The sequence below is a fragment of the Rhineura floridana genome, chromosome 11 (genome assembly GCF_030035675.1).
Source record: "Rhineura floridana isolate rRhiFlo1 chromosome 11, rRhiFlo1.hap2, whole genome shotgun sequence".
In the NCBI taxonomy this organism is placed as follows: Eukaryota; Metazoa; Chordata; class Lepidosauria; order Squamata; family Rhineuridae; genus Rhineura; species Rhineura floridana.
Window position 1 is genome coordinate 37,494,109 of NC_084490.1, and position 26,756 is coordinate 37,520,864.

At 42.6% G+C, this 26,756-nt stretch overlaps 1 protein-coding gene across 2 annotated transcripts in view; it reads right to left on the minus strand.

Annotated features, from left to right (window-relative positions):
- Positions 1-398: 398 nt before the first annotated feature.
- The window catches only part of PLA2G4C (phospholipase A2 group IVC), a 34,570-nt gene continuing 8,212 nt past the window's right edge, over positions 399-26,756 (minus strand). Inside the window, exons 2-14 of one of the 2 annotated variants that reach the window (XM_061589379.1) lie at positions 25,969-26,085; positions 25,533-25,675; positions 24,066-24,264; positions 23,388-23,496; positions 18,026-18,166; positions 17,096-17,149; positions 14,770-14,832; positions 12,165-12,293; positions 10,510-10,635; positions 7,481-7,588; positions 4,070-4,224; positions 3,205-3,379; positions 399-2,150 (exon numbers count right to left, since the gene is read on the minus strand). In XM_061589379.1, the coding sequence (XP_061445363.1) occupies positions 1,984-2,150; positions 3,205-3,379; positions 4,070-4,224; positions 7,481-7,588; positions 10,510-10,635; positions 12,165-12,293; positions 14,770-14,832; positions 17,096-17,149; positions 18,026-18,166; positions 23,388-23,496; positions 24,066-24,264; positions 25,533-25,675; positions 25,969-26,085 (1,686 nt within the window). In that variant the 3' untranslated portion in view covers positions 399-1,983. The remainder of the gene's footprint in view (positions 2,151-3,204; positions 3,380-4,069; positions 4,225-7,480; positions 7,589-10,509; positions 10,636-12,164; positions 12,294-14,769; positions 14,833-17,095; positions 17,150-18,025; positions 18,167-23,387; positions 23,497-24,065; positions 24,265-25,532; positions 25,676-25,968; positions 26,086-26,756) is intronic. The other variant, XM_061589380.1, reaches the window with a different exon arrangement.

Consider the following 26,756-nt stretch of genomic DNA (forward strand, 5'->3'; position numbering starts at 1 on the left):
GCGGTTCCAGAGGCCTGTCTGTCAGAGCTTTGCGGCGTGAGGACAGGATATGGGCTGCTTTGGGGGCCAACGTAACTCATCCACCCAAGGGTTGTGCGGCCCCGGGGTGGTGGTGACCTGAGAAGGCCCCCCTACTCACCTACCTGGTGTGGCTAGGGGAAGGGGTAAGCAGAGGGGGCTTGCCCTGGTCCCCAGCAGGGGCTGGTCACTCATGAGCTGTATGGCAAGATGATTGCTTATAGGTAGTTCCACACCTAGGTTTCCCTCTGCAGGTCACTTTAAATAGGGTTTTTGTATAATTTAATAAAGTGGCCCTTGTTCAACCCAGCTGATGTGTCCTTGTCTTATTTCACCCCTTCACTCGCAACCTCTCTGAGACACATGCTTAGAAAAACACATTGTATAAAGCCAGGGGCTGTTTCTTTATTTCAGACTTTTAAATTTTATTCTTCCCAGGGCAGCTTACATTACAGAGAGAGAGAGAGAGAGAGAGAGAGAGAGTGCACAAGTAACGTTAAACAACAATTACAAGTAGACAATAAAAATGTTTTAAAGTGGTAGCAAAAACAGCATAAAAACAATAACAAGAGCTTAAAATAAAATAAAACAGGTTTGAAATGTCATCAAAGGCAACCTCGAGGGAGCCTTCCTCAGGACAGCCCTAAAAGAGCGATTCTCTAGGAAGTTTTGATGGCCAGGAATAATTTAATGGATGAAGAGGAAATCTGTCATGCTTTAATCAGGGGTAGATAAATTGCGGCCCTCCAGATCTTCCACATCTGAAAAACGTGCAGATTTGAAGATATTGGAACCAGATATGTGTATATTATTTGTAAGGTTATGTATAGACTAGCCACTCCAGACATTGTTGGACTCCAGCTCCCATTAGATCTAGCCATCATGGACCATGGTTAGGAATGATGGAAGCTGTAGTCTACCTACATTGAGAGGGCCACATTTTACAGGGGCCATCAGTGAGGAGGGGTGGTGTCACTGCCATTTACTGTTTCTAAACATTGATTGGTTGAAGAACTGCATCACAAAATTTGGATAAGTACAAATTTCAAAGGATGGCTGTTTTGGTTTTCATATTGTTTCGGAAAGTGCACATTTGAATGTCAACCAAATCAAATTTATCCCCCCATTCCAAGTAGATTGTGATATTGATTATATTTGGACATAGCCCTAAACCAGGTATGGAGGACCAGTGGCCTTCCAGATACTGTTGGACTCCAACTGCCATTTGCTCCAACCAGCATGAATAATGGTTGTGCATGATGGAAACTGGAGTCAAGCAACAACTTGAGGGCCACAGGTTCCCCACACCTGCACTAAACTATAATTTTGCATTACATGTGTGATTCTTGGGCACCGAACGCTCCTCCTCCAATGTGGCAAGGAGGATACCAGAAGCGTTCACTTCCATTTTCAATTATGATTTTTCATTATGTCCAGTCCTAAAACTGTGGTTAATCTTAGGGGGGAAACGCCAGGATCATAAATGACAATTTGGAGTGTACTTGTTTCCCTACTAGGGGTGGCGAACTTTTGGCACTCCAGATGTTGCTGAACCACAACTCCCATCATCCCTGCCCATGGGCCATGCTCGCTGGGGATAATGGGAATTGTAGTTCAGCAACATCTGGAGTGCCAAAGGTTCATCACCCCTGCAACTATTGTTAAGACTAACCATGGTTTGTCTGGTTTCAAAAAGAATGACAAACTGAAGTTCATTTACCTCATTGTTTAGCACTGTGTCTGGAGGCCACTGTGATATCCTTTTATTGATCAGTACTTTATCTTTGCTTTTTAATTTTCTTTTTCCGAAAGCCAGCAGGTTAACTCCTTTCAAAACAGTGGGATACAAGTGGAACTGACAAAAATTATGAAGCTAATAAAAAGTAGGAGTGCGCTCTGGTTGAGAAACAATTCTTATTCTGAGAACACTGTTGTTAGACAAATGTTGAAGAGGAAGATGCTTGCTTAAGCCCTTTGTAAAGGAAAGCCTACAACATGCTTGATCTCCTCCAGAATCTTTAGCTGTACGTTTGCTACATTTTCTTTTGCTGCAGTGAGCAACTTTTCAATCTCCTCATTCGAATAGCTCATCTTGAAAGTAGAAAACTGTTCTCTGTACTCAGCAATTTTATCTGAAAATGAGAAGCACTGGGAATTAATGCACTAAATGAGAAGGCATTGAAAACAAACACATCCCATGAATTACACAAAGAAATCAACAATACTGAACATGCTGAGAGTCACGTGGATCACTGAATGAGAGGCTGAAAGACTTCTTCTGGTTGCAATGCACCGAGGGAAGCAATGTGTGTCCTACTCCAGTGAGGGCAATCCTCTGTTTGAAGATTGTCAGAGGGCAATTCTTCTATTAGATGGCATTCTCTATCAGAAGTACTGTCCAATCCAAGTCTTGTTTTAGAGATAAATAACAATAAGGAGAGAGAGCAGGGACCTTGAAGTTCCATCAAGCATTAGTACCTGAACAGGAGACTGAGCACACAGATCACATGGTCATGGTCTTCCCCACTATGGTGGGATGTGTTACATTTCTATTTAAATGCGAGCAATTATTTCTAAATTTGCATCTATACATATAAGTTAGCACATGTAAATTTTACACAAACCCATATCCTCCGTTGTCCTCTTTTGATAATGCATAAGTGGCTGCCTTAAGTAAGTCCTCCCCAACATTTTCCCCCATCATCCTTTCACAAGGGTAATGCTTGCTTGGAAGGTAAAGAACTGGCAGGCAAAACTAGCAAATCCCATTATGAGCCAGGCTTGAATTTGTGGAGTACTGGGCCTCCCTTTTAATGGTGTGCAGGTTTCTGAAAAGGGAGAATTCATGTTCCAAATGCCCCAATTTCAAATTTGTCCCCATCATTAGTGAAAACTGGAGATTTACTGAACCCAGTACAATGAGTTCTGCTTGGTGGGTTAAAGAGTGGTACAGATCTGGTGAAAGAAAGATTAAGGAGAGGGAAATCCATAATTTTGGAACTGTAAAAATCTTGCTGGAAAAGTGAAGAAAGGACTAAAGAGATCAATGCTGGTTAAGCATAAGGAAGGACATATTAAAGCAATTCAGCGCTGGAAGTGAAATGATGCACTGGATTCTTTCTTTTCCGTTTCTTTTAGTATCTGATCAATTAGACATTTCCCAAATGCATCCCATTCCCATGTTACCTGAACAGTTGACTTTGTTGAACAGTGGACAATGCATGACAGTTGGGACATGTTCCCCATCTCCTCTGAAGATGTAGCAATCCATTGGATTGTCTATGTCCTGTAGTTCTCTCTCATCTATCTTGGGAAATGGAATTCCACGTGTCTCACAGTATTCAGCAGCTTTCTTAATGGTCTGAACCAAAGGGGAAAAGTCTGTGGTTAATTGCCAAATATACATGGAAAAGCAATTGCTGTCTGGCTGAAAGAGTACTCATGCCTACTTCCTGGGTAGTGATGCAGCATGGTTCCCTCCTAAGCTGCTTTAGTAATGTCAAAAGTCCAAAGTCATGTGGAAAACTACTGCACATGCCAGGATCATTTATGGAGAACATGGTAATGCTACAGTGAGAAGGTATGCCATAGACTCCTCCCACAGGACCAGAATGGTATAACTCAGTGGTAGTACATCTGCTTTGCACACTGAAGGTCCATGGGTTCAATCCCCATTATTTCCAGGTCCAGCTGGCAATTGCTTGAAACCATGGAGATCCACTGCCGGTCGGTATAGACAATACTGAGCTAGATGGACCAATGATCTGGTAGAAGGCAGCTTTCTATGTTCCTAGGCTTCTGACATCACAGTGGAGTGAAAAGGAATCATGCTGTGGTTGCTAAAACACCAGTAAGGAAACTTCAGAAGGAGCTTTTACGTAACAGAATATTATTCTGAGATCCCTCTCTCCTGTCTAAATTGTTTTGTTTTTTTAAAGTAAAACATGCGTAGTGAGACATAGGTAATATAGTTTAATGAATCCTGACAGCATTATCCTTTGACCAGAATTCTAGCCTTGTATGATTACCCCTTGAAATTAAACTAAATTACCAGAAAAGGATCTCCAGCACTGAAGTCAAAGGAGAGGAACAGCTTCACCTGTCTCTCAGACCGCAGAAGTGGGGGATAAGCAGTGTTTATGGCCAGTCCAGCATCAATCAGAGAGACCACTGGTTTATTGGTCAGCTCAGGGAATTCGACATCACCTAGCCACATGGAGCAAAACAGACTGTCAATGTAAGGATTCTTGAACCAAGATAAAACTGCTGCCTATGGTAGTTAATTAAGAAACAGTACTGAAACTGTTCCTGCTTAGAGATAGACAAATCTGTCAATTTCAGTTACTCCCACTTTTTCAGTCTTTAATTTGACACATTACTGCATCAGTGTGCAGAGTTGTGTGTCCTCACAAATTTGTCAGCGTTTTAGTGTGCATTTTTCCTAGTGTAACCCATTTTTGCAAGCAATACATTTTGTATTATTTTCAGAAATATATGCATTTTTTAAAGCGGGAAAACTGCATCACAAGATTCAGGTAAGTGTGGATATAGAAAAAGAGCGGTGCTTTCATTTGTGTGTCATTTTAAGAAGTGTGAATTAGGTGGGTTCTGATTAAAATCAGACCAAATGGCTTCCCCAACCCTATGACTGCTACTGCGGCTGGTGATGGCAGTGATCATTTCATCCCAGCAGCAGGGTAGGTGCTAGCAATAATACTGGTGTGAAATTGCAGATGTTACACACAATTGGCCTTGCTCTCCAAAATCTATAGCTGCTCCTACAGCTTCATTTATTTATTTTTAAAACTATAAGTAGAGCTCATGCAAAATTCATCACATTTGTCTCTCACCCTTCCTCCAAGGATCTCCAGTGGTATACATATAGGACTATCCTATTTTAGTCTCATATCAATCCTGGGCAGGAGTTTAGACTGAAAGAGGACGACTGACCCAATTTGTTTCATGGCTGAATGAGGATTTGAATCTGGATTTCTGCAGTCTAAATCCAACACCACATGGCCATGTATAGGACTTGGCAAAGTGTACAAGTCCCACTAAACTGCCACTGGCATCCCAAATCAAGTTTCAAGTTTCCACTTAGCTAAAGGCATTTCCAACATAGATGTAATAAGTGGGCAACTTCTCAAGCCATAGCCCTTTGTGCTATCTTGAGGCCTTGTGGGATGCATGCAATGACCCATGTTGTAAACCAGTTGCTGGAAACCACCAAAGGGGAGAGTGCTGTTTCATTTTTGTCCTGGTTGCAGGCTTTCCATAAGCATCTGGTTGGCCATTGTGGAAACAGGATTCTGCTTTGGATGGGCCATTGGTCTGATCCAGCAGGCTCTCCTTCTGCTCATATGTGTTTTATCTATGAGGCAGAGATATCATACACTGCAAAACAACCAAGTTATCCCATGCAGTTCAAGGAGGTATGAGCTCACAACCCTGTAATTCAGGAAAAAAGTGGCAGTTGTGAGGAGGTGGTCAGCAGACTGCACAGCATGAGCTGTTCAGGCAGTTATAGCAAAGTGCCTGGTTACTATCATTGAAACAGACTTCTGTAGGAAGTAGTAGACTTCTGTATTAGACAGCTGAGGGCTGCCCTTTATTCCCCTCCTGCCAAAAAATTATTTTGCAGATTCAAAGTGCTTGGAGCAGCTAGAAAGTGCAGTGTATCCTGCATGGGCTGAAAAGAGAGTCAGCATGGTGTAGTGGTTGGACCAGAACCTGGGAGACAAGGGTTCAAATCCTCACTCAGCCAATAAGCTCACTAGGTGACAGGGGTGTAGTCGTCCATGGTCATGGGGGTCATCGATCCCTGACTTTTTGAAGAGCAGTGTCTCAGCAGGGTCCCGCTGTAGAAGCCAATCAACATGAAAGGGGAGCATATTCATCACTGAGAAGAGTCTTCTCATTTGACTAACAACATGCTTCCTTGTCCTTTCATGCTGACTGGAGCCAATCAGAGTGAAAGGAGGCAAGTCAGTCACTGAGAAGACTCTTCTCAGTAGCTAACACATGCCTTCCCTTTCATGCTGATTGGCTCCTGGGGCAAGTGAGAAGTGAGATTCATAGCAAAGTGCCATCATCTCCCAAATCCTAGTCCAAACTTGGCTTCATTTCAGAAATCTTAAAACCAAAAGATTTCAGACAATATTTAACCTTCAGAGAGAGGGGGGGAGAGATTTGAGGGTTGTGGGGGGAGCCTATGCACACAGCAGGTTTATTCTGGTTCTATAATTCTGCGATTACAGAAGAGACAGTGGATCTTGGGGGCATGGTTGTGAGGGGGCATGGTGTGACTATCATGAATGGATTCTGCACTTCTGAATTTGCCAATACACTACAGCTGGGGGGTGACCTTGGACCAGTTACTCTCCCAGTTTAACCTCCCTCACAAGCTTGTGAGGATAAAATGGGGAGAGGAACTCTTAAGACCACTGTGATGTTCCTGTATTAATGTATATATGGTAAGTGCTGTTTGTATAGAAGATACATGGTAAGTGGAATGAAAGAGGAGGGGGGAGTAAATGAGCAGTAGAATGCTGGATGATTGGCTGAGTGTTTGGATGGCTGAGAGTATAAATGGAAGGATGACAGTTGAATCTGGGAAAACGTGAGTGGGTTGTTTTGGTGGAGTTGGGAGGTGGGTGTGAGTTGGTGTATGTCAGGAGAGTGTGGAGAAAGAGGGAGGTGGAGTTCGGATTAGTAATAAGTCAAATATCACAGTAATAGATGAAACCATAAGCTTGTAGATCATTATCAAAGTTATCTTGTTATTAATGTTATTTAATAAATACTATTTTGGTTTACCGAAGGCCTGATCCTTGGCTGGGGTTTCAGAGACCAGAAGGGAGGGTAAGGTAATAACCAAGGCTGAAGGGAAACAGTAACAAATGGTGGCAGCGGTGAAGAGGAGAAGATAACATTATAAGTATCCAGAGCAACCCCGAGTTATGAGTTATCTGCTTTGACACAAGGGGGTTGGGAACAGCATAGGCATGCAGTCACGAATGTAACCGGATAGAGAGACTCAGGCAAGGTCTCTGGGAACATTGGTTGTAGAACGTGACTGGTGATGCTGCCTAGCAGGGGGATCTATTGAGATCTGTGCTAGAGCGGAGAGAGAAACCATAAAAAAGGACAGTCCGGACTGGCGGAGTCCCTGGTGGTGCCTAGTGAAAGGCAGTAGCCACGAGCAGGTAGGAACCTGACAGGAAGAGCCAGGGAAGGGCGTCACAACCACCTTGAGCTCCTTGGAGGAAAGGTAGGATACAAACGTAATGAATTAATATTCTTAGGAATGTTCCAGGAAGTAGCCATCTGTGATGACAAGCTGTCTCTTCCTGGGTAACTATATAGGGGAAAGATGTGGCTCCAGTCCAAGGGCATAACACTCACAGAAGTAATCTCCATATACAAAAATAATAATATCAATGTTATTGAAATGTAAGCTTACTGCAGTGATACAGGAAGTTATTAGTGCTTCCCCACATCCAGTTCAAAAGGCACACATAAGTCTTTTGCAGCAAAAGATGTAGACCGCGGTGGGAGTCACTGGTGAAACCTAAAAAAGGAATGACATTCAGATCTAAGAATGGAAAAGAAGAATTTCACAAGTCATATAACTTGAAATTCAGATCCCCAACATAGGTGTTCAAACTCTGAAATATAGATTTCTGTCCTTTTCTTGGAAGTCAGCATTCTACATTGCTCGAGAGGTAATTTCGCCCATTTTAGACAGTTGTTCTTGAATTCACAGAGGGTGACAGGCACTAGGGGCCAGAAATAGGGTACTCTTCCCCGCATCCCTTCCTCACATGTGAAATGTCTGGTTTACAATTTACCAGGATGGGGCCTATGAGTGGCGATGGATTTGTGAAGAGGACTAGTGTTGGCCATATAAATTGTTCCATCCAAACGTGTAGTAAGTCTTCCAACTTTGACAATTAGAGATACACATTTGCAGTGATAATCATTATATCCAAAAGGCAGAAGACTACCAACTCTGACACAGAAGATGTACAAGCATCCAAACTGCTGAAGAGTGCTGCGTGCTATCTATAACACTAGAAACACACAAATCACAGGTATGTTCCCACTTCTTCTTCTTTAGATGCTACTGTTTCTATGAAATATGAGTTGTATCCAGTAGTGGCATTACTCAAGCAGAGGCACTTCCACTTGTGTGAGGCTGGACACCAGATTTTCACTAGTTCATATCCCGTCCCCCAGAAAAGCTGCCCCTGTGGCTTGGAGGATCATCCAGAACAAGATGGGATTTGGCACAGAGGACTGCAGTAGATTCAAGGGGATCATTCAAAATTGGATGGCCCACCTGGTATGAGCCCAGTCCCACCACTGGATACAACCCCATGTATTTTAGAAAAGATCCTATTGCATTTAATGAAATGACTGCTTATTTAATGCCATGAGAGCCAAAAGTAATGGTATTACTCTGTGTGAAGGATTTGATAAATAATATTGATTTTGAAGTGATTGCTGGGTTTCCAAAACGTGCAAAGTTGCAAATTGGGAAAGGGAAAGAGCAGTTTTCCAAATGGTATGGAAAACTATGGAATTCCAAAACCTTGTTGAAATTAACGTTCTTCAGAAAATTAACTAATGAATATCAAACAGATTTATCAAAACATGGACTTGTATCAAAATATGTTTTGAAACATATCAGTATAATATTCAACCATATATGTATTTAACCCTGTTATGAAAATTCTCTCTCCCTTCCTTTGTTTTTATGTCTATTAGTTAACTGATTTGCTATTTATATGACAGTAGATGTTTGTATGGAATGGATATGTTTCATCTAAATTTAAATTTTCATGTAGATTTCTGGAGCACTATATGAATGCATGTTTGGCTTTTGGATGATGGTAATGATCATCCTCTTCCTTTAAATTCAGTGAATCGGTCCTTTAAAAATGTATCCTTAAACCAGCCAAGTAGTCGCCCTACAGTCTGCCTACAGTTAGACCTCTTCAGATCATCTAGCAGGGGTAGCCAACACAGTGCCCTCCAGTTCTTATGGACCACAACTCTCATCATGTCCTGACCATTAATCATGCTGGTTGGGGCTGAGAACAATGGGAATACCACAACAACATCTGTAAGGCACCATATTGGCATCTCTTGTTCAACTGTGCTCCTGCTGGGAGGAAGGGCAGGATATAAATCGAATAATAAATAAATAAATAAATAAATTTCCTCTACTGCACATCTTTCCACTCATTATCACTCACTGATGGGTAAATGAATTTCTAAGGTCCAAATAGCAGAATTCATTTTTTTGAGTCCCATGCCATGCATGAAGGCTGCATTAACATTGTTGTGCGCCTCCCCCAATCTCCGAGCGGTGAGATTTCGGGGGTCCCTGCACTCATCCAGGGTTTGGTTTCCTTTGGGAAGGTCACCGGAGACTGCGGTGTCTTTATGAAATATGGTTTATTTATTTACACACATTCCAACCTGAGCTAAAGGATGGAGGGGTTCAAGGCATCAGCAGTCCAATATCCATCTGGGTTGCAGGAGGCACCCCAAAGGCCATGGTGCAGAGAGTCAGTCTCTCTCTCTGCCTTCCAGTTCCCAGCAAATCTCTAGACACACTCAAACTACAAGCATACTTCTGGCAGCTGCCAGGAGTGGGGGGGAGGCTCTCCTGCAGAGTTTAAATGACAAAAGGGGTCTTCCTGGTCCATTCTCCATTGCTAGGCAACTGATCGGCCCATTATCTTACCTGGCCAATCTATTTGGTTAACAAAAGACTCATTTGAACAGCAGAGAGTTCCTCATTCCAAGGCACAGGATTCCAAATCAGAGGCTGGAAAGGGGACCCACAGGAATCATCCATCCCCATCTCCATGCCCATAACAATATTGTGGAAAGCAAAAAAAGGGGGGGAAGTGGGGAGAGAAAGAGAAAGAGAGATGTGCTAACACTTGGGCATAAATAAATAAAGAATAAAGAGAGGCATTAACCCAGATTATATTGCAATATCAAATTCAGATGTCTTCAAGGAGACTTTCGGGGAGAAATGATACTCAGATGCAACATATGGTTAGGGATGTCATAGAATTCTGTCAAAAACAGAAACAGGAGCAGAAATTGCCAAAGTTCACTTCTTTATCCCAAATCTGAATGGAAATTAATCCAGCTAATACAATTGGTATTCAGTGTTGTTCTTGCTTTCAGTCCACAAGTGATATGTAATTGATACCCCTCCTGTGTATTTGCATTGTTTCCTTTGCACTGAAATGCATGAGATGGAATAACATAATGTGATATCTTATTCATGTACACAAGTACGTATATTATGTAAGTTACATAATTTCGCGACAGAAGACAGCGAGACAAATAATGTAGCTTTTTGCAGAGGACCAACTGCAGTGGAATGGAAACGGTGCTGCATGTGATGAATACAGGGAAGAACAGAAAATGATGCCTTCTTACATCCCTAATGATAATGATACTTGCCTCCAAAATCCATGTCTAGTGCTTGACACAGTCTCATACAATCTTTCTTTCTTGTTTCTGCATCAGCAGAAAACCAGCTCTCATGAATATCTCTGAGCAATTTAAAGCTTCTGCTGGAACGGTCACCTTTATTGAAGATGAAATGACATGGTGTATTAAAGGAAAGGAAAAAGGAGTAATAGGTGAAGATATATTAAAGAAAGTGGGATTAATTTAGCTTTTTCTATGTTATCTTTGGATTCATAGGGTTGCCATAAGTCGTAATCATATCAGAGTAGAGAAGGAACCACCAGGTTCTTGTAGGGTTGCAAGCTTAATTAGTCTAAATGAAAGATTAATCAACTAAGACTTTAGTTGATTGCCTGATAAGGACCAATTTTAATTGCTGAGGGCAAATTTTAATCAGCTAAGAGATTATGAGTTCAGGGTACAGCTGTTTATTTTGGCTGTGATGTAACAGGGGAAAAAACTATTTAAGATGCATTACCACGTAACAATGAACAGCAGTTTTAAGTTGTTCAATTTATTGAATGTTACACTAACTGCATATCAAAAAAGAACATACAGATGCAACAATACATCTCAAGGCCCATCTGTTTCTATATGAACTTGCCTGTTCATTAAGATTTTCATCAAAGGCCCTGATTTTGCTACCCCAACCTTCAGAGGTTAGATGGCTTGACACTAAGACAGTGTCTAGTTGACAGCGACTCCGAGTTTGGAATGTTCTCCCCAGCTGACACTCACTTTAAAGGTAAAGGTGTCCCCGCACTTATAGTGCGACTCGTTTCCGACTCTTAGGGTGACATCTTGCGACGTTTACTAGGCAGACCGTATATATGGGGTGGGATTGCCAATTCCTTCCCTGGCCTTTCTTTACCCCCCAGCATATGCCGGGTACACATTTTACCGACCACAGATGGATGGAAGGCTGAGTGGACCTCGACCCCTTTTACCGGAGATTCGACTTCCTCCTTCCGTTGGAATCGAACTCCGACCATGAGCAGAGCTTCAGCTGCGTTACCGCTGCTTACCACTCTGCGCCACGGAGGATCATGGACACTCACTTAGAAGCTACTTTATTAGCTTTCAGGTGTCAGGTTATCTACTCAGTCTGTAGGGGGACATATTTCAATGCTGCTCCTGTACTTTTATTACTGATGTTGGGGTTGAATGTTGGCATCGTTTTAGTGTTGTTGCTGCAGTTATCTGTATATGCTATAAGTGGATTGCTTTAATTCTGGAACAAGGAACTTTTTTTCAGCCCAAGGGCTGCAATCCTTGACAGTGAAACTGTCAAGGGCCACATTCCAGATGGGTGGACCAATGGCCATGACTCTTATAATGTGCAGTAGATCACATTCCAGCCAGGTGAAAATTGCAGATTTATACACCCACACCCATAGGCACATCTTGCCATTCAGGCACACAAGAGACAGACAGATAGGCAAAAGCATTCAAGGAGGGTCCCAAGCATGGCTGCTGAAGGGTATGATGCAGTGAGAATCCCAAAGGCCGGATAGAGAGGCCCGGGGGCTGCATTTGTTTACTGAAAGATTGGGGAAATTTTATTGTTATTGTTACTGTTATTATTCTACCATTAGGACCATGCTGCTTTGAGATGGAAGGAAATCTCATCTCAGAAGTTCACTTACTTTTCAAGATGTTCTCCAGGTGATCAAAATGTTTTTCTACTGCCTTTTCATTAGTTGATTCATAGAGGTGCATCTCTAGAACAGTCTGATAACCCTCAGAGAGTATGTTAAATTTCTGGTCTTCTTGATCTTGGCAATAAAACAAATGGGTAACAAATACCTCAACACATTTCCTGCCTGAGTCAGAACAAATAAATACAACCCCGCCCCAAATGAGAGTGCATAGTCCGCCAGATTGCCCAAGTTATTTTGGCACCTGACACAGAAAATACCACAAGCAACTATTCCTAGGAGTAAAAATATAATTACTAGCTTCACTCCTGTGTGCTTTGTGCGCCAACCCTCTAGGCACTCCCAAACCATCCCCACCCCACTCCAGGCACTTGCAAGCCATCCCCCCACCTCTGGCACTTTCAAACCATTCCCCAAGCTGCTGACATTTGCAAACCATCCCCCTGCCTCAGGCATTTTCAACACCCCCAGGCAGCTTACTTCCCTCACCAACCCTCCCTCTCAGTACTCCCCAGTACCTGCAGGTGTTGGCATACCTCAGCTGCCAATGGGCCCACTTGCACTCCATGGCTGCTTGCCACACCTGTTACTGTGCCGCTGCAGTCCCCCACAACTGCCCTACACTGGCACCCCTGATAAACACTGCTGCCACCTTGTCTAGGCCGCTTACAAACCTCCTGCTTGCCCAACTGCCCAGGCTGATCACAACCCTGATGCTCCACTTAGATTGCTTCCTGGCCTCTCTTCTGCCTCCATGGCCTGGAGCAAAGAGAGGCCTTGTAGTAGCAACAGTGAGACCTCCCATGAAATGGGTCACCCAGGCCACTGCTGCCCATGTCTTCTCCCGCTGTTTGCCCATTCTCGGCTGTCTTTCTTCCTCCTCCTGCCTGCCTTGAGTCCAGCATGGTTCAGTCACGCTGTGCAGTTTGCAGCGCTGCCTGTCTGTGACACTCAGAACTGCACAGTGTGATGCTTACATTTTTATTATATGTATAGATATGAAAAAGTAACAGTCTGCTTCTTGTTCATGATAGCTGACTCACTCTGCCTAGTGGTGGGGCCAACCCTTCAAATATTAAGGTACTCTTAGTCTCAGCTTATCTCTGGTAGCCTTTTCGATTAAATTCCAGGCATTGGATCTAACTTTGGGCTGATCTCTTTTTCCAGTCTTTGCCTTCAATAGCTTGCAAACATTTCCATAAGAACCCAACACCCAAACACACCCCATACATAGTAATGTAATATATTCCTTCCTTCCTATTAGATGTTCTATAAGAAGATGCAAAATTTTATTAAGCTGTAATTTTCAGTTCTGAAGTAGGTGACATTTGGCTTTGGAGGTAAGTAGTCCCCTCACAGGAATAATTTTTCTCTGCTTCCCCCTAAAACAGGAGCAGCAGGAGAGAAGGGGTGGTGTTGCATACCTGACTCCCTGGCAGCAGCATCACCATTGTGTATCAGGACATTTCATGACTGGACAGGATGGCAGTAAGGTTGGGGCAATGTGGGGACAGCAGAGAGGATTTGGTATTCCCACCAGTGCATTTGTACTGCCCTGATCTTGCCATTGCTCACCCTGGTTCCTACAGTGTGTTGGTCAGCAGCAGTGATCTCAGAGCCAAGAATGGAGGTCTATTGTGCCACCATTCCCTGCCAGGCATTCCTGCCCCTAAAAATCCCATAATTATTGGAGCGCTGACCATTACCACATACTTTGCCAAATCCAAATTAATAAGGCTACAGGATTTAGTTCAAGCACTATTCTGCCAAAGATCTTCCCAGGCTCACACAACAGACAACATTTTCCAGATTAGTTCTTGGTCCATCTCACAGAAGATTAAGGTTGCAATCCTATACCTTGGGAGTAAAGCACACTGAGCTCAGTGTGACTTGTTTTTGAGTAGACATGTATAGGATTGCACTTTAAAGTAGGTGAATGCTCCTATAATATAAAATGCTTCTAACCTGTATTCTTTACACGTTAGACCTTTTCTGATCCCGTGGTTAGGTGAAGGGGCATGGCAGACAATTTACAATTGTCCCAGCAATGCCTCATTTTTGGACAAAAATTGAGTTCAACCTGAGGCATGTTGAACGTAACCTCTTGAGAGTCTTGAACCAGTGTTCTAGACCAGGGTAACCAATGTAGTGCCCTCCAGGTGTTATTGGACTATAAATCCCATCATCCCTGATTATTGGCCATGTTGCCTGTGGCTGATGGGAAGTGGAGTCAAAAGATATTCATTTCTTATCCCTATAGCAGGGTGCTTATAAATTTGATTTCAAATGAGAACTGATCTTGCCACTTTTGCCTCTTCTTCTCCTTCCAGAAACTATCTTGGGGGCCTTACAAGCTTTGCATTCTTCTGCTTCATCTTTGATGGAGTTAGGCACTAACATAGTACTTGTCCACCCTGCAACACTGTGCGTGCATGTGGTAATACAGTCACACACATACACACAAAAGAACACAAAGTCAGGGAGATTGCTGTACAAAGTGTTAAATACAGACTCTTTTTTTAAAAAAACCTGCTGAACTCAAATGCAAGTGTAATGAAGGCCAGTATTTAAAAATCTGGTTGCAGCATCTTACCTGAGTTTGTTGAAGCTGAGGAGTCTCCTGATTCGTCTTGTTTCAGAAAATTCTGCAAAGCACCTTGAAAAACAGGTGTTCACACACATATGGACATAAGAACTGCTGGATTAAGCCAAAGGGCCATCTAGTTCAGCATCATCTGCTCAGTGTGGCCAACCAACCAGATGCCTAGGAGTATCCCTCAAGCAATAGCTCTCTCTCCACTCATGTTTTCCCACATCTGGTATGTAGAGTCCTACTGCTTCCAAGCAGTATGAAAGGCCATCTTTCCCATAGAAAATAAATATGGCATTATAGCTGGCAACATCCAGATTATCCCCGCTGCAAAAAAGGGGGGCAGCCAACATCTTGTTTAGAGTTTTAATGTTCACCTAGAGTTTAGGTCCTAGGGACAATATGTTTGAAAGATACTGCATATACTACCTCTAATATTAAGTGTTTTGAATGACTGCAAAGGGCTGATGCCCCCAAGTTTTAAGAAAGAAGGAAGAAGATGTTTAAAATCAGTCTCCCTCCCTCCCAGACAGGTGCTGAGCATTGTCATAGCTGGTACAATTGATCATCCACAAGTATGCACAGTAGGGATGGGGAAGAATATCCGACAAAATTGAACCTGGTACCAGATACCAACTGAATTTGGTAGTTCGCTATCCTTTCAGAGCGGCACTGATCTCTTGCAGCAGACCACAAGGTGCTGTAATCTGCACAGATTTTGTGGCCGTGACTGCAATCAGCAAGATTTTTTTTAAAAAAATTCTCCCCCTTTTTTTTGTAATTATTTTTCTCAATGTTTTTCCCCTCCACCAAAAAATCAGTTGGAACACTGTGATCATTCACGTAAGCGACCTAAAAATTACGCAATGTTTTTCTCCACTTCCAAATAACTACATGGAATGCTGTCATTTACATATGTATCTACAAAAACAATTATGTAATCTTTGCAACCCCGAAAAAAACCCCTGCAGATTGAATCACCCAAAAACGCACGCAGCAGATCAAATCAGCAAGCGCTACAGAAAGCGAAAACAAAAAAAGATAGACCAGTAAAGAAATGACGGACTATTGAAATGCATGCGGATCGGCACCATGCAGCGAAATCCATCCCTAATGCACAGAAATCTGTATGCATGCATGCCTGTATGTACGTGTATGTATGTATAAATTCTGAACTGTTTCTGAAACCCTCTGTGCTATCTCAGTTCAATCTGTGTTTCAAGTTTCAAGCTGCTCTGTTTATAATGAAGCTTTGTGTTCTCCATTCAATATAATGGGGAATCTAAAAATTGCTATAACCTTTTCCCCTTTGGGGCCAAAGTGAATAAAATTTACAGCCACAAATTGTGTGCAGGTCTTAATTCAGGGAACCTTTAAAATGTGATGAAAAAACAAATGCAAATGATAAGTATATAATTTTTTCATTTTCTGCTGGAATTAGATACAACTTTCAGGCATGGTCACACCTTCTGATGGGATGAAGTATGCCAGATTTCAGAAAAATAACTGAACTGGTTCTCCTGGTTTTCCGTTTTGGAGAGGGCACAGTAGGAATCATGGTAGTGAGTGAGATGGAAAAAAGAACATGAATCCCTAGAAAAGACTGGGGTGAGTGGAATGTCATCCCCCGCCCCCAACAATAACCCTATTACACCAGTAGCCATTGGTGGGGGAAGGATTCACAGATTTGGGGGTATACAGCCTTTTCTCCCTGAAAGAGACTTCACTTGCACTGGGGAAGGGGTGTGGAAAAATCCCCAGGAAAGGCTGGACTGAAGGAAAATGTCACCTCCAGGAAGGACCCTGTTACCTCAAGAATCATTGGTGAAGAGAGGATTCCTCCCCCTCCAAGATTTTTGAGATATAGTAGCCATCTTTTCATTGACCTGCTTAGGGAAACGCATAGATCTATGTGAAAAATGAACACAGTTTTTAATCCATCTCTCAAAATCACTTTGATTGGCGTGCACTGTGATTAAAAATCTGTCAAAATGAAGAATCCTCCTCCCCTCTCTCCCCTCTCTCCCCTCTCTCCCCTCTTGAATTCTGGGCATTTCCTCAGCTCAGTTGTTTTGTTTCTCAGAGGGAAAAGTGCTTTGCGAGGTTTGGACTCCTGAGGTCACAGAACGACTCAGAAGCTTAGGAAGCCCCGATCCATCTCAAGATATCTTGGTAATGGCATAATCTGACTCTGAAATATGAAAAGCTTCCCCAAATCCCTCTGATTCGTCTTGTAATTTGGGATATACACAGAGTCAATGCATGTATGTGTGTGTGTGTTACATTATAATGTATTACTTTATGTAAGAGATCATAGATGGAGCAATACCTATTATATTCCTATGGAGTTCTTGCTTGCTTCCAAGGGCACTTCCCCATAAACCTAAAAATGAAAGATATCACATTAACAGTCCTAAGTTTCACCTCATGCTAGTAAAACAGCAAAGTTTTTTTTTATTTTAATATGACATAATCTTACCTGAGGGGTCCTCATCCACACAGGGAAACAAAATGTTACAAATGTAACCACACACACACCATTCTCTTCCTGCAATTCAATTTCCATGGTAATTATTAGCACTGAGGTTTGCTACTATAGTCAGTCCTCACTAGCGATGGATGGATGTGTCAGTTTTGGATTCTTTCGGTTTTGCAGTTTTCCAGTGTAAAGTTTTGTTTGCCCTATTCCCACATGTGTTCGTGATTAAAAAGAAAAGGCCTGTAAGAAAATGTGTCTGCATTTCCATGCACGTTTTCCCTAACATACCCATTTTTAAACACAATCTTGCCTAACCTACACATTTTTCTGTGCACTTTCATGAACATATATACTTTATTTATTATTATATAATTTGTATCCCGCCCTTCCTCCCAGCAGGAGCCCAGGGCGGCAAACAAAGAGCTAAAAACACTTTAAAACATCATAAAAACAGATCTTAAAATACACATCGTTTGGTTGGAGAACTGTGTCGCAAAATGTGCAGAAGTGCTACTTTTGAAGGGGAGCTGTGTTTCTGTTAGAGAAGTGTGAATTTGGTAGGCTCACATCAAAACAGGAATGGAATGAATGTTTCCTCCATCCCTTGTCCTCATACACAGCTCATACAAGAGGCACCTTCATAGCTGACTCGTTGCATCTAGACATTTTTAACATTCAGGAGGCTTGTAGGCTACATTCCTAGCAATCGGCCATGCACACGAGTTTGGTATTCTGAGAATGACATACTCTTAAGATTAAAAAAAGAAAATGATCAGATACCTTGCAAATAACAGATATTCTTTTCCTTCCTCTCTTCAGTCAATTGCCCATTTTCAAATACGCTCCCAAAATGTTTCATATCGACATATGCTCCCAGGCCAGGAACTCCCGCTTCATGTGGAGTAAATTCAAACCAGGTGCCTGGAAAACAAATAAAAGGTCAGGAAAGATAATTATATGGACTGAACAGACGAGAAGAACCGGACACCCAGGAGACAAACTTCTACTTTCTACCAACAGGAAAAACAGGATTTTGTAGGAAGTTAAAAAGAATTTCAACAAGATTCATGAAATTCTTTGGAGTGGTGGGGAAAGGCTTTCCACGTCTAAATGGTGGAACAGCAGCTGAAGGGCAAGCACCTGAACAGGTACAGCACATGGAGGCAGAGTGGCTGCTTACAATGCAATCCTCGAACCATGTCTATTGAATAAAATGGAATTTATTGGCAAATCAGATATCTGGGTGTCAGCTGTTGATTCTAAGAGAGGGTTGCTCAATGCCTCACAACAATTGTCCTACCCCGTTATTTTCAAACAATTGTATGAGAGGGCTGTGCACTCTGACCCTGATGTTGCAGCCCTGCTCCCCCGACACATGAAGGACATGTCTGCAAAGGTGAAGTATATTGAACATACTTAGGCTCTCCCCATGATCTGGGACCATGATTATGCAGGGCTACAGTTCATGGGAAGAGTTTATGTTAGTCCACTCTATGTGTTCCCCCCTGCAGATATGCCCCCATATGTATGGATGGTGGAGAGTGGGTCCAGAAGGACTGTGATGAAAGGGGTGTTGCTAATGGGCATGGCCCTACTCTTGCCCTCATGTGATACCTAATTACATGAGAGGGGGAGACACCTGAAGGAAGGTAATGAGACTCTAACCAAAGAAACTAATGCCTGCGCTTCGTGGGGATTTACACACACACACATTTTTAAAATTAATTTATTGCAAACAGTTGTAACTTATTTTCATACAAAGCGCTTCCAGAGTGGAAAGGCAATTATGGGGCAAGATCCCTAAGTGCATATAAGTGTACACCTGTAGTTTCTGTGTAGACAGTAATGAGACTATGTGAAAGTCAGGCACAGGGAAAAGACATGTTATGCTGTCTCACCCACACATCCTCAATGCAACATGTTAAAAAGTCTGAACTTTTCTGGACTGAAAAGTCCAGAAGCACTGTACTATGTTTTCATTCAAATGTGTGTTTGTGTGTAATTGTGTTTGGTGGCCTAACTACATAGTGATAGGGTGAATATAGCCTGTACTTGCCACACTTGCCTGTTGGCAGTGAAAGAGCCAGCAGTTTGCTCCACAAAATAAATAGGAAAGGGTTAAACCGATCCTAGGAAGAGCCAGGGTGATAACAAGGCTCATGTTGCTGTGATCATGCAGCTGGAGCCACTAATCACCTAATGAGCTCAAGGCCCATAAAACCGCAGAAGAGGAATGCAGAAAGTGTGGGGGGAATGGCGAGGAGTTGTTTTGTATGTTGGAGTATACTACTGTCGTGTCTTACCTATCTACCAAGGAACAAGTAAAGTATTTGGACAAGCCCAGACTTCTGTTTCTGTTTAATGCTCTGTGCGCTATTCATACGCTTCCAACATAGGGTTATGGGCCCAGATCAATAGATTGTTATGGAGCACAAACATCAGAACAGAACACTGCCGAAGTGCGAAGTAAAGGTGAGAAGCAGTGATGTTGACGTATCCATCACTGTTGCCCCTTGAATGGCTCCACGACTCCAACTACGCCAACTGGAAGGTCTGAATGGAGATGTATTTACGCCGAGAGGGACTTTGGTGTGTTATTGAAAGTAACCCCCTCCCCACGGATCCACCCTCAGAGGAATGGCTACGTTTGGACGAAAAGGCAAAATCCTGTGTGGTCTTGGGATTACAAGACAGTCAGCTTCTCTATGTGAGAAACCAGCAGACAGCAAAAGCTGTCTGGCAAGCCCTTCGAGATGTGCATATCAGATGAACAGCAGGAAGCAAAATAAGGATTGCTAGGAAACTGTTCCAGACGCGTCTAAAGGAAGGTGGCTCTATGCATGAACACTTACAAATGCTGCGTAGCCTGTTTGCAGAGCTGCAGGAGAGGGATGTAATTTATTCACCTCAGCAACAAGTTTACTTAATCCTTTCAACATTAGATGAATCCTGGGATGCATTGGTATGCGCTTTGGAAACTATGGATGAAGATAGTTTAACAGTGGAGTACGTGTCTGGTAAACTCATCCAGGAATGGGAAAGGAGACAAGAGAGAGAACAGACACAAGGCTCCAGCAGTCCAGCACAGAAAGACGGCGGAACAAAAGCATATGCTGTGAGATTGTGCTACAGGTGTGGTTCAGACAAGCATCTACGCAAGCAATGTCCAGCGAAAAAGGAAAGAAACAAGAAAGAACTTTACTCAGTACGTGTTGTAAGAGCGGAAGGAGAAACTGACAAAATGGCAGGGAAAATATGGGTTATCGACTCAGGAGCAACCCACTGTCTTGCTAAAGAAAAACAGCAATTTCAAACACTCTCCCCTGTATATGAAAATGTAACCCTGGCGGATGGCATGAAAAGAGAGGTAAAAGGGCGGGGTACATTGTACATGTCATGTATCCAAACGTTAATAACAAATGTATGGTACGTGCCTCAACTGGACAATAACATACTGTCTGTCATAAAACTGAATAATATGGGATATGATGTAAAGTTCACAAAGGGGGTGTGTGAAATAAGCAAATGGGGTAAAGTTACTGCAAAGGGAACGTTAGAAAACTCCTTATTTGTGCTGAGGCAAACCCGGCCAGTATAGCTAATGTGATATTGAACAAGCCACCTCACGATGGCTGTATACACATGTACCATAGACGACTAGGGCACGCTAGTTTACAACATTGCAAGAAATGCCCAAACACAGCGCTGATGTAACTTTCAAAAGCTGTGCTCAATATGTAGACTGTGACATCTGCAAAGAATATAAATCAGTAATGATGCCCATAAAGAAAAAATGTGATATTAACGTGTCAAGAGCATTTGAACTGCTACACATGGATTTAGCCGGTCCATTACGGAAATCCAAAGGTGGTGCGAGGTTTTATTTGGTACTCATAGATGCATTCACCAGGTTCAGTTTTGTGTATCTGTTGAAGCACAAAGCGGAAGCAGGAGTGCACATAAAACCGTTAAATGGGTGAACAATAAGTTTACTAGCAAGGTGACTCAATTGTACTCAGACCGTGGAGGTGAATTCCTATCCAAAGGGCTACAGGAGGTTTTAAAAGAGAAAGGGATAAAACACTCCCTAACAGCTCCTTTTTCCCCTTTTCAAAATGGTTTAGCTGAACGCCGTAATAGATATCTGCAAGAAATGTCACGAGCAATGTTATATGATTCTTCCTTATCTTCAGTGTTTTGGAGAGAGAGTCTTATCAATGCAAACTATGTGCAAAACAGGTTATTTGCAAAAGCAGTGAACTGCAGTCCCTACGAAAAGCTCTATGGCTGTAAGCCAAAATTAAACCATATACGAGCTTTTGGAACACCTTGTTGGGCGAATATCCCAAAAGCCCAAAGGAAAGGCAAACTGGCCCCTAGGGCACTTAAAGGATACGTAATAGGATACCAAAACGCAGCATATAGAGTGTGGGTACCAAGTAAGCAACGTGTCATTATAAGCAGAAGCGTGTATGCAAATGACAAAACATGGGAAAGTAAGGGAACAGGCGATATGGTAGATTTGGGGTGTGAAACTCCAAAGGAAACCACAGTAAAACCACATTCAATCACTGAGACAGTAGAGATGACCCAACCTGCAGTAATTAAGCAGGAATCTGATGCAGCCGATTTTGCTGCAAGCAGAGAACAAAACAACATTTCTGATACTGCTTTAGAGACACAGCAAATGGTTACAGATATAGAACCCTGCAGGTCGCAAAGGGCCAACTTAGGTAGACCACCGGATAGATTCACGGTGTCTATGGTAACCAACCATAGAACAGAGCCCACATCTTATGAGGCAATAAACGAATTACCCAGTATAGAAAAGAAAAGACGGCAAGTAGCCTTGCAAGAGAATGATGACTGGACCGAACATGATTTTAAAGCTTGGTTCGCAATGCTGGACAGGGGAAGAGATTGGTTGGAGCAATTGGACAACACAACAACCGACTATATGAAATAAGCCTGTATAATAATGTATCATTTATTGTTTGTAAATTTATGTATGTAAAGGCATATGTAACGTAACCAAAGAATGTGCAACCCGATATAAAATGTATGTATAATATCCATGCTCTTTGTGAAGCAAAGTGGGAACTGTTGGCAGTGAAAGAGCCAGCAGTTTGCTCCACAAAGTAAATAGGAAAGGGTTAAACCGATCCTAGGAAGAGCCAGGGTGATAACAAGGCTCATGTTGCTGTGATCATGCAGCTGGAGCCACTAATCACCTAATGAGCTCAAGGCCCATAAAACCGCAGAAGAGGAATGCGGAAAGTGTGGAGGGAATGGCGAGGAGTTGTTTTGTATGTCGGAGTATACTACTGTCGTGTGTTACCTATCTACCAAGGAACAAGTAAAGTATTTGGACAAGCCCAGACTTCTGTTTCTGTTTAATGCTCTGTGCGCTATTCATACACTTCCAACATTGCCATGGGGTCACCATCTAGGAAGCAGGGTGAGTGGCAACCCTTACTACCTACTGGTGGCACTTTGAGTACTGTTGCCCTGCCTCAGCTAAAGTCCACAGACTCCCACCTCAGCGGGGTCAGCTACTGCTTGGTGATGTGGATGCTCAGAGACCCACTGTCAAGCATGGTTGAAGCCTGCACTATTCACATATCTTTCCCAAGGGAGGTGCCTCTTCAGCCATTGTTCATCAGAAGGAACAAAGTCCCTTTGCAAGCATTGGCTGAAACCAAAATGTTGCCCATCTTCCTTTCCCACAGACATTCTTTTACTGTTGCCAATCCAGTATTGAGGAGAAGCCTCAGTACATTGTGAGATCGCAGTGTTTGGCTTGGCTAGTGGGACCAACCAAAAATGGTAGGCCCCTGGTTACAGCATAGTAGTAGGGGGTTATTAACATATTGTTTATCTGGGAGCAAGCAGACTGTTAAAGTTCATTCATGTGACACCTGGATTTTATTCACCATTTGCTCCCTGCCCCAAAATAATTGTGTTAAAGAATCCTAGAGTTGGAAGGGAGTTTGGAGGTAATCTTTCCCTTGCCCCTGCTCAGTGAAGGATCTGTGGTGCAGGATGCAACTACCAGAATCCCTGACAGATGACCGTCCAGCTGTTCCTATTTACTTTGACTACAATACACACAAGCAATATACACAGTCACAAATGGAATTACCCGCATCTTGTTTCTCGTACGTCGTCTTGTCCACAGCAGCATAGATCGGGTAAGGATTTTTCCCATTCTCACAAGATCCCCTGTGCGCAGACAATTCAGTCTCATCAAACTGCAATGCAAACATTTGATAATGTTAATATCTGTTTTCCAATGTACCCTCAGCTCTCTTTAAAGGGAGCTGTCACCCTGGCCTTCCAAGAATTCATGTATGTCCATGGCCATCAAAGCATTTCTCCCCAGCCTCTTGTTAATGAATGTTGTGGTGGTAGTTTTAAAAAATGTTCCTTTGATCCTATTTAATCCTTTTGTCTTTCCACAGGCCACACCCCTCTCTGGCCCTGCTCCAAGCCCTCCTCAAGTGCTTTTGTTAGACTTGGATGTGACCCTGAACTGTGACAGAGCCTCTTGCTGGCCTGGATCATGAGATGTGTGTATAGGGCTTGCTTTTGCATGGCCAGCATGTAAATTTCTGTACAAAGGTAAGAAACATCTGTTGTTCCATCCACTTTTGGCTTTGGTCCTGTCCACCAGTGGCATGTAGCCAGCCCCCTGGAAGGGTGTCCACAAAGAAGTGTGGCCCTTGGACTGAAAAAAAAAATCTTCCAGCCCTATAGAAGAAAGTCAGGGCCTGTTATTTTCTGGATTCCTCACAATAATCTTGACTTTTTCTCCACCCACCTGGTTTAGCAGTCTGTGCACAAGGAAATAGGACCAGAAATCAGTCAGAGAGTAACACTCATCTTTTACAGCCTCCGTCACAGCTTTTATTGCCTTCTGAAATTCCCACTGGCCTTGGACAAGGTTTTCACAGTGACTTTTTTCCAAGGCCTCTATTTTTTCTGCCCAGTCTTCATTTTTGTAGAGGGCTGATATGCACCTTTTAATAAAACAGAACAATTACTGTATGTTTGAAACAATGGGAAAGAGCGATGGATTTCAGGTGCGATCCTTATTTGAAACGTACCAATTTTGAGAGCATCTATGGGACTCTCAAGGCTGAGACCTGAAAGCTGCTGTCAAATAACAAAATCAGCTTCTCTGCACATTAGCTTCTGTCAGCAACAATCAGGTGTCACTGCCTAATGTTGATTTCTGCCTGCAACATTTGTATACTCATAACCATCTCAGTCCTGTGACAGGAGAGCCAAAAGCCAGAATGAGCTGATGGAAGAAAAAAACAAAACCCAAGGTCCCACAATTTCAGAAGGCCATGGAAATAGGCTTTAGCTCAGTTAAATGCACACTTTTAAAAATACTCCAGTCAGAGGGCATATGAAGAGCCCTGGCAGAGAAGAACAAAGATCTGTCTAGTTCAACATTCTGTTCTCATACTGGCCATCCAGATGTCTGTGGGAAACTCATAAGCAGAACATGAGTTCAATAGCAACTCCCCACCCTTTGATAATGGAGGCAGTACATGAGTAATAGCCATCATGAGTAGTAGACAAATTCCTCCATGAATTTGTCTAATCCCCATCCAAGTTCGTGGTCATCCATATATCTTACAATTGGGAATTTCATAATTTAACTATGTGTGGTGTGAAGAAGCACTTCCTTTTGTCTCTCCTGAATTTTTCAACGTTCAGTTTAATTGGATCTCTAGACTCTAGTATTATGGAAGAGGTAGAAAAATGTAGAAAGGTTTTCTTATAGGCGTTTTAAACTGAGATATATATCTCAGGGATTGAAGCAAAAGAGCCAAAAGTCACAGAGAGCCTTCCAAATACCACACAAACACTTGCCAATAGTTCTTAAGGACATGGGAAATCAAATTACGATAGATAAATAGAGCCTCTGTGTACAGGGAAAGTAAATCTCTGAAAACAGATGCCAGGGTAAACAACAGGAGACATCCATAGTCCTCATGACCTCTTCAAGCTTACAGGGGCATTTCACCAGATTCTGTTGGGAGATAATGTTGGGTTAAGACAGAACAGCCTTTGCCAACCTGGTGATCTTCAGATATTTTGAACTGTGCTGGTTAAGGTTGATAGGTTGGCTGGGGTTGATGGGAAGCTGTAGCCAAAAACATCTGAAGGGCACCAGGTTGGTGAAGGCTGAGACAGAACTTGGTCTGATCTAGCAAGGAAGGATTTCTATCATGTTAGTAAATATTTGTGCTCAGCTCTACCATCCTGCACTTACCAGGTGGAACCTGACACTCCACCCAAGTACATAACACAGTCCAAGAGGTTGTGTTTCTTCAGCTCCACTAGTGTCCCATAAAGTGCAATCATGGCCCGCACAGCTCCACCTGCTGCCAGGATGGCAATAGTTGGGATATTGTCCTGATGGAAGGAAAGATGATGGATTCAATAGGTATCCTCTGAATACTGTACCCATTGTTTCATATCATATTTGATACCCTAATTACCTTTGTCTTAAATATTTGATTTTAGGACAATAGATATTTCCGTAGTATTTGATAGCTAGCAAGCAATTGGTATTTAGCATTTTCAGTAGCTGACATGTTTACAGCTTTAGTTGCAATCCTATACACACTTGTCTGGGAATCAGCCCCAGTAAACTCAGTTGGATGTACATCTCCCTTTTGAGGCAGACACATAAAATTAAATCCTACCACATCACATGGAATCCCAAGCTTGGCAAGGCCTTTCTTCACCTCTTCCTTTCTAGAAGCAATAGCAGTTTCTTCACCCACACAGAGAGCTTTAGATATCCGGGCCTTAGCTTCTCCCTGCCATAACACACAAAACAGATATAGGAGAAAATGTGGTGTCTCATGCCAACAAACTAGAGAGCAGAGTACTTGATACCAAGTTGTGGCCTTCAGCCAAGAAAGTCAATACCTTCATCTGAAGCAGTTGTTTCATGGCTGTGTTCCCCAGCTCCATAGAGTGGAATCCTCACTGAGTTATTTCACATCACCACTGTTCTTTATTTAGGAGGTGTGAGATGCCTTAGTTAACAGCTCTACTTTGCCATGTTGGAACAGCAGCAAAAGAAGTGCAGGCAAACCCTTAGCCAATTCTACCATAGTATTCCCTCCAGATATTGTTGAACTCTAACTCCCATCAACCTTAGCCACTGTGGCCAATGACCACAAATGATGGGAGCTATAGTCCAACAACAGCTGGAGGGCCACATTTTCCCTGCCATGCAGTTTTGAGGAGAATTGCTGTAGAAAAGTATTGCTTTTAGTACTGTGGAGATGTCAACAGGTAGATGAGGGATAGCCAATGTGTTGTTGTTGTTGCTGTTGTTATTATTATTATTGTTGTTGTTGTTGAAAAACCCTGGCTGAATGCAATTCTTTTATTATGACACGTGTAAATGTTTTTCTTTTTTTAAAAATAATATTATTTGTTATTTAATTTTGAGAATTGCATTATTGTATTGGTGTATTAT